The sequence below is a fragment of the Asparagus officinalis genome, chromosome 2 (assembly GCF_001876935.1).
Source record: "Asparagus officinalis chromosome 2, Aspof.V1, whole genome shotgun sequence".
Classification (NCBI taxonomy): domain Eukaryota; kingdom Viridiplantae; phylum Streptophyta; class Magnoliopsida; order Asparagales; family Asparagaceae; genus Asparagus; species Asparagus officinalis.
In genome coordinates this window covers 81,347,026-81,355,208 of record NC_033795.1, presented here as the reverse complement: position 1 = coordinate 81,355,208, position 8,183 = coordinate 81,347,026, and the positions used below count along the sequence as shown (strand labels likewise).

General features: G+C 40.6%; 2 protein-coding genes across 2 annotated transcripts in view; one reads left to right on the top strand and one right to left on the bottom strand.

The window, feature by feature from the left end:
• Nucleotides 1-4,289, top strand: part of LOC109831811 — a 7,603-nt gene extending 3,314 nt beyond the window's left edge. Inside the window, 3 exon segments of the mRNA XM_020399252.1 lie at nucleotides 19-260; nucleotides 262-790; nucleotides 2,053-4,289. Coding sequence (XP_020254841.1) covers nucleotides 19-260; nucleotides 262-790; nucleotides 2,053-3,903 — 2,622 coding nt within the window. The 3' untranslated portion in view covers nucleotides 3,904-4,289.
• On the bottom strand, nucleotides 5,531-8,182 carry LOC109831409 (protein indeterminate-domain 1-like; the record flags this gene model as incomplete). Its single annotated transcript, XM_020398733.1, has 3 exons — nucleotides 5,531-5,867; nucleotides 6,909-7,305; nucleotides 8,143-8,182. Coding segments are annotated over 3 exons (774 nt in total), but the record flags the coding sequence as incomplete, so codon positions are not given.

Genomic DNA, 8,183 nt, shown 5'->3' with positions numbered 1-8,183 from the left:
TCATATCTGTCCTTGCAGATGAACTTAATTGAAGAAAATTACAAAGAAGAATTTCTCAATCATAATGAGAAGTTTAGTGCAGAGACTTATGATCAATCACTCTGTCCAGACTCCCCAAGTACAGATGGTATCTCCGGGGAGCCTTTAGTTACTCCTCGTACAGGAGCTCAGTACCAGGTTGGAATTCCATCTCTTCTATCAGAAACAGAGCGTCTTCAGCTGCAGAACACCTCAAGTGATAAGGTTGACAGGATAGATTTTAAATGGCTACGCTGGGAAAGAGTTGGCTGTTCCAGTTTTCTGGGTTAACCATGTGTCTGGAATTTCATTTGATTATTTAAGCAATCCTCATACTTTGCCTCAAACTGTTACATGCAAAGTTGAAGTTCCAGATGGTCAATTAGAACATGGCAAACAATTTGCTTGCTCGTCAAACTTGGAATGCAGCACTTCAGGTAAAACCAAAGGCTACATTCCATTGCCCGAGTCACCAAAAGCCCCATGGAGTGATTCTGAATCACAGATTTTTCTCCTTGGTCTCTACATTTTTGGGAAAAACCTTGTTCTGGTACAAAGATTTGTTGAGAGTAAAGCTATGGGGGATGTGCTATCCTTTTATTATGGGAAATTCTATAGATCCGATGCCCAACGTAGATGGGTGGAGTGTAGAAAGACCAAAAGCAGAAAGTGCATACTTGGGCATCGCATCTTTACAGGTTGGAGACAACAGGAACTATTATCACGCTTGCTTTCTAGCAGATCGAAGGAAGTCCAGGAGACATTGATTGAGGTTATTCTTTTCCTAATCATGCATGTTTGCTCTTTCCCCATTTTCATTTATAGCCTATCTAGCAGATCAAAGAAAGTCATTTCTATTAACTTTCAAGGATTGTTTCTCACAGTAATTTGTAATTATCATTTGGCATGCAGCATATAACTTTGGCTGTAGATGACAGAGATAAACCCATGTCAGCACCTGAAACTTAACACTTTAAATTCATGTTAGACGACACCAGGAAGTCAAAAATATGTCCAAGCTTCACAGATAGACAATTATAGGCCTGTTTAGATAGATGTCCTGCGTATATCAGTGGCCTCTTATATAGCGAATCAATATGTTAAAATTTTCAGTTTAGGGATCTCTAACTATTCTTTTTCACTTGTTGCATGCTCATACGATATGGTCTGCGTCATTTAACACCATCTTTTTGTGCATTACGCTTCTATACTTGATGCCATCATTTTTCATTTTTCTTCATGTATATATGAGCTTAATCTTGTCACTCTCAACCAGCAGGTTTGGTACCTACAATGCAAGTAATATAACCTTCTGTTTCACTGGACTAGCGTTCCAAGATAGGCTTCCCTAGACCAGTTGAGAAAATCTTAGTCTGAAAGTTCTGATAATATTTGGATAGCGAGGACATAAAAAGGTTTAAAACGATAATGTGGTTGGCTAGTGTGAAACAGTGTAAATTTTATACCCTCTGTGGGTGCAGCTGGCTGCAATCAACATCCTGTCCACAAGATATGACACCCAGCTTTTTCTATGTTACCTGTAAGATCTACACTCTTGGTATCCTGTGAACCATGTTATGTACAGATAGTGTAGGAATAGACATCTCTAAGTAGGGAAGAAATATAGGGATTACCACCTGTCTTTGTTCGTATTTGAATGTTGCTCAAGCAACCATTTCTGGATTGTTCACTCATCAAACTTAGCAATATTGACGGCCCAGATCTGCATAGGTTGGTGTGCCGGTAGTGATACAGGAGTAACTAGGGGCATCATGAATTGACTGTTCACGAATTGAACTCAGTCATGTCTGTTTTAACTATCTTTTCCATCATATAGCGTGAAATTAGCAATTCTTTTACCTCATCATTTCTAATTGCGCAAATTTGTTATCCACCCATTAATTAGCAAACCTGCACAAACTCAACTCTTTTCTCTTTTTAATAGCTATCTTAAGTTTTATGTTAACTAAATGACTCCATTCTTTTTCATCACACATCTCTTTTCTCGATATTAGTTGTTAATTCTTTTGGCAGGTCACCAAAGCTTTCACCGATGGAACAGCTTCTCTAGAGGAATTTATTTTCAGCCTCAAGGCAATAGTTGGTGCTGAAGCTCTTGTACATGCTGTAGGAATTGGTAAAGGCAAGCAAGACCTCACTGGCATTGTACTGGATCATGTTAGACCAAATCCAGCTGTCTCTGCTCGTCCTGAAATCCCTGTAGGCAAAGATTGTTCCTCTCTTACATCAGCAGAAATCGTCAAGTTTCTGACTGGAGATTTCAGATTAAGCAAAGCCAAGGCCAATGATCTTTTTTGGGAAGCTGTTTGGCCTCGTTTGCTTGCTAGAGGTTGGCACTCTGAGCAGCCGAAAGATCTCAGTGCTCTTACTTCCAAAAACGCTTTGGTATTTCTCATCCCTGGCATTAAGAAGTTCTCTAGGAAAAAACTAACAAAGGGCAATCACTATTTTGATTCGGTCAGCGACGTACTTAACAAAGTGGCATCGGATCCAAGGCTTCTTGAGCTGGAAGCTGAAGAAGGCAAGGAAAGCAATGGAGTCAATGAGAGTGCTGCGGACACTAAGGTGGTCCAAAATGTTCGATCTGATCGTCAGCAGTCTTGCTATCTGCGCCCTAGACTCCCTGATAATTGTCACTCAGACTTTATGAAATTTACTGTTGTTGATACTAGCTTGGCTCAAGGGGGAGCATCGTCTAAGGTGAGAGAATTACGAAGTTTACCAGCTGATGCTACCTTTAATTACCGTTCTAGTCATCAAGGAGTGACTAATAGTGATAGCTCCACTGATCAATCAAGCTCAGGTGATTCATTTATAAACAGCTCAGGCGAATCTGATCAAACACCTTTAGTTGCCGATTCGAAGTTAAAGCTGCCCAAAAATGAGCATGGTCTTGAAGGCCAATCTTGTGAACTTTTCATTGATAAGTCGTCTATCAAAGGCAAAAAGTATCAGTTCAGTCGAAAACTAAAATCCGGGGAGCAAAATTCTTCAGCTCCTGGGCCAAAGCGACGGAGGTTAACTTCATGTAAGTCAGCTGGAGCTTGTTCTAGCTCTAGTTATGTACCAAGACACAACCAGTTGAATAACGAAGAGGAACATATTCAGCTTGAATCAGTTGAAAGTAATAAATCAACTGCTACAGAAGATGGAACATCTCAGGGAGAAAGCAATGGAGCTGGTCCCTCTAATGGTAAATCTCAGCAACGAGCTTTTATCGATTTAAACCTGGATCCTCAGGATTTAGATTCTGAAGGACCTTTAGACATGGGGGTTGAAGGCAATGAGGATGAGTTAAAGCCAGAGGAAACTATTGAGCCAAAGCAAGAAACACAAGATCCTCTTGCAAATGAAGCTAATGTTATAAATGGCCAAAGACACAGTGAGGATGACTTGAAACCAAACGAAACTTTCGAAGAAAAGCAATATACTGGAGATCCTTTGGCAAGTGAAGCGAATGCTGTACATGGCCAGCAAAATGAAACGTTTGAAGCAAAGCAAGAAACTGAAGATACCCAGGCTAGTGAAGCAAATGCTATAAATTGCAGGAGACACGGTACTAGAAACAGGCCACCCACAACTAGGGCACTAGAAGCCGTTGCGTGTGGATTCCTTAGTGTGAGGAAGGAGAAGAGCTCGAAGCCCTCTCGGTCTGGGAATTTGACATCCAGGTCCTCTCGTAGGGCTCGCAAAAATCTTGGAGCTCATCCTAATCCTAGCCCTAGCTCTAGCACTAGCACTAGCTCTAGGGTTCCAAGTGTTGGAATAGAGGAGGGGTATTCTCAAACCACAAACTTATTCGACAATTCCCGTGTCAAAACTGAGAGGAAAGAGTCTCACGAACTGCTCGGGGTGCTCTACTAGTCAGGAGGATTCCAATCTTCTTCCTTCACAAAGGTTTGAAGATTCATCGATGACTGTTCGCGCGCAATGTAGCAGTGGTTCAATTTGAGGTATCTGGAGGTTCATCGGGTGGATCGAAATGGGCGAGGAGGAACGACTATTTGACTCAATAAATCGCATGCTGAGCTTGCAGACTGTGGATATCAGGGATCTGTATCAGCTTTTGTCAATTTCCATTCATAGTTGACTGTGGTAATGTTCTCTTCTATTTTCATTCTATTGATATCAATCCATGTAAGGATTTCCATATATAGTAGTATGCAGCAAAACTTATGCTGATGGTCATCAAAGAGTTTAATCTGAGGTGAGTTGCTGAGTTTGTCTCAGCCCTTGGAGGTTTATATTCATACTTTTTTTTTTTCGGTTTATGCGGTCATTTGTGCATCTGGGTTTGGGAAGTTGACCCATTATTTGGTCCACAGCCAAAGCAGATGGGCTTTCATTTGACTTGGGCTTGATGTAGAGTTTGTTGACAGCAAAGTTGACAAGTCAACAATGGTTTGGTGATGTTGGAGCCCAGGTATACCTAATTAAGTTGAGAATATCGCATTTTTTGTTGGAAATTACCTCTTTGCCTAATTGTGAAGGGACTTATCTCTGATTGACCATGTATAAACTCTCCTCATGTGAGATTGAGAGTCTTGAATCATTTCATTTGTAACATGTGGGAATTCAATCTTGAAATAAATGATTGCCATTCTGAAAACACGCAAAAATAATTTCTGGTTTTATGAGTTGTTTTACCTTTCATGGATTTTTTTTATTTTTATTTTTCCAACCTAGAAAAGTATCAAATGGGCTAGTTGTAAACAGTGATTAGAGTGACATGAATTGCACTCTTCACTAAACAAATTTAGATATTTATCTCCACTTTTATTTTTTAGTAATTTTCTAAAATCATAATTGCTTGTTTTAATTTGTTTAGGATATAGTCTCCGCTATATCTATGAATTATTAGTATTTTTAGAAATATATCCAATATGTCTACTAATCGATAAACGATTAGGTTAAAGAGAGAGGATCTCAATCCAGACAAATTAAGGGGAAAGATGAAGGATACTAACTTTTATCTGCATCAATTATTATCTTAAAAAGGCGAGATACAACTAGCTAGCTAGCATCACCATCCAAAACACCACTACCTTGGGGCTAAATAGCATCTTTGTCGCAGTCGAGCAAGTATCCAGTGGACCTGGTTCATTACACTCGCTATTTACACATGACCTCCCCACATGGACTTATGACCCATCAAGTCCCCTTGCCCTTCCTGCTGCTGCTGCTGGAGCTGCTGCAGTCCCTGAATCCTATTCTCCCCCATCATCACCATCATCATCCTTTCATCAAACTGTGGCTGCTGCTGATGCTGAGGAGGAGGTAAGCCTACCCCCCTCCCCCCTCCCACCCCCAAGAAATCCACAGTCATCACGTTACTACTGCTTCCGTACATCATCTCTTGTTGTTCGTGCAAGCTCTTCATCAGTCTCCCTTGCATCACCAAACAACCCCTTACGGCCGGAAACTTGAGGACTACAGCTTCTCATCGTCCGGACCCACCATGCTACCTCCTCCGCCGCCCCCGGCGTGGCTCCTATCTGCGGCAGCCTTCTGCCAGCAGCGGCGTGTGCGGACATGTTGCGGCCGTCGATGACCCGCCGCCGCTGTTCATGTCTGCGTCGAAGGCCGGTGGAATGAGCGAGGCGAAAAGAGTGGTGGGGCGCGCAGAGGAGGAGGAGGAGGGGAGGGGGATGCAAGGGGGAGGGCGCCCCGGGTGCTTAAGTCGGTTGATGGGGACGTCGGCGACTCGGTGGCTGGTCGACGAGGGTGGTGGTGGTGTGTCGGCGCCAGCGGGATTCTGTGGTTCCGGTGTTGCGCTTCCGTCGGCGAGGGCGTCGCAGAAAGCTCTGTGGGTGATGAAGCTGTCCCTCCTGCATGCATGCATGCATGACAAAAAGATGGTTAATATGCATGTTAATTACATGCAGCGTTTCTCTGCACGCATTCGTGCTTAGCATGCAAATTTGATTTTCTTTTTATTTATTTTCTTTGGGTACTATTTTTGCTCTGTTCAATAAACTTTGAGTTCTTGAAAAGCTAATTAATGTTTTTTAAAGAGGAAACAAAAAACATAACATTGAAAGTTCTATTTAATCCCCAAATTCAATTTTTCGTTTTGGTTTTCAATGGTTTTAGAAACGGATTTGGATTTAGCTAGATTAACCTAAACTGTAGCTACAAATGGAAACAACAACAAGAACAACAACAAATCCTTCCCAAATGTTTGTGGTCGGCTACGTGAGTCTTATTTTTTTCATTCTGTTCTATTATGGGCCATCTCATCCGTTAAGTTAAATCATTATTATATTCTTCTTAATTGCTCACAATCAAGTTCTTTTATACGTACCTCTAGATCTGTATTTTGCCCCTATTAACTATAATCTTATCGATTTTCCTAACTTGTGCACCAAGAGGTCTCCGTTGTACGTGATCAAACCATCTAAGTCGAATATCTCTCATTTTATCCTTAATAGGAGCAACATCTAATTTACTACGTACATACTCATTTCTTATCCTATATTTTAGTGTATACCCACAAGATCATAACATTCCCACTTTTGCTACGTTCATTTTTTTCCCACATGTTATTTTTTATTCGTCCAACATTCCGATCCATAAAGCATTGTTAGTTTTTAATTAACTGTTCTATATAATTTTCCATGTAGTCTGATAGGTATTTTATGGTTACATAAGACTCCCGAAGCACTCATTTATTTTTGAACCATCCTAATTCAAATGCTAAGCCAGTTATACAGACTAATTTGAAATGACCGGTGGGAACTGGGCGACTAAACTAACAATTTTAATGATTTGAGGACTAAATTTCAAACTATGAAAGATTTAGAGCATATATGCAATCTGAGATCTAAGTTATCTATAAAACTCAATCTAAATATTGTTAGAGCCCGGACCTGGAGAAAATAGTCCCACAATCGCACTTGTACTCCCGCGTCCCACAAGTCTTAACGTGCGCTTTCCAATCCGACTGGACCGCGTACTTCTTCGAGCACTTCTCGCACTTCCACTTCTTCTCTCCGTGCTTCCGGCAAAAGTGCTTCTTGATTCCGGTCAAGTCCCCGAGCGCCCGGGCCGGGTTGTGGTGCACGCAACCCGGCTCCGGGCAGATGTAGGCCCGTTTCCGGACTTCGGAGGTTGTCCGCTGCCGGAGCTTCCACGGGAGGTTGTGGCCTCGGCGGTGGAGTTGGAGGTTTTGGTCGCGCTGGAAGCCCTTGTTGCAGATCTCGCAGACGAAGCGGTTGGTTGCCATCAGGGTCGTCGGGGAGAGGGCGATCACCTCCGCCGTGGGATCTGCAGTCAAGAAGTACATCAGATGTTAAGATAGTTTGATCATGTACAACAGAGGTTATATAATGGAACTATTCTAAAAATATGTTAACAAAACAAGGTAGAAGAATTAGGCCGAGACCTAAGAGAACTCGGTTGCAGTAATTAAGAAAAATACTACAACCATGAAGAAAATCAATGGGAAGAATTAAGCTTGTGTAGTGCACCTCAAAATTTTTCTATTTGATTTTGGATATTATATATGTTTTTAAATCCGTAAGTTCGGTATAGTAGATCTCTAATCATGAGACTTTTTTTATAGTAAATTCTAAGAAATCCCATAAAAAATAAGACATAAATCATACGTTTATTTTTTATGGACTTATCATATAGGAAACTATAATATTACTTTATATATAAATACATAGTATTATAATATATTCAGTTTAATAATTAATAATAAAAAAACCATCTTACTAAAAATCACCAAAAAAAAAAGATTCTATATATGATTGTATTGTGGACTTTCTTGTCCTAGAATGCTGTCAAAGGCACTAATTCTCAATCCTGACAAAGAACTCTCTCTTAATCTAATGCAACTTGTTTAATTAAAACCAAATTAATTAAGAAGCAAATTAGCAATTGCTGATCATAGCAATACTGTGTTCTTTAATGATTGCTATCATATTATGTAAACACTAATTGACCCTCCAACCGCTTCAAGAAACAAAACCAAATCATCCTCTTAACCTCATTCTCTTCAACTTGATACAAAACTATTACACTAACCAAACATCCTACTAAACCTTAAAATTTCTACTTGTAGTACATGAAATTAAGAAATAAATAAAAAAAAATTACCCGGAGTCCCGGGGAGGTTGCGTTTCTTCTTAACTGGCGGC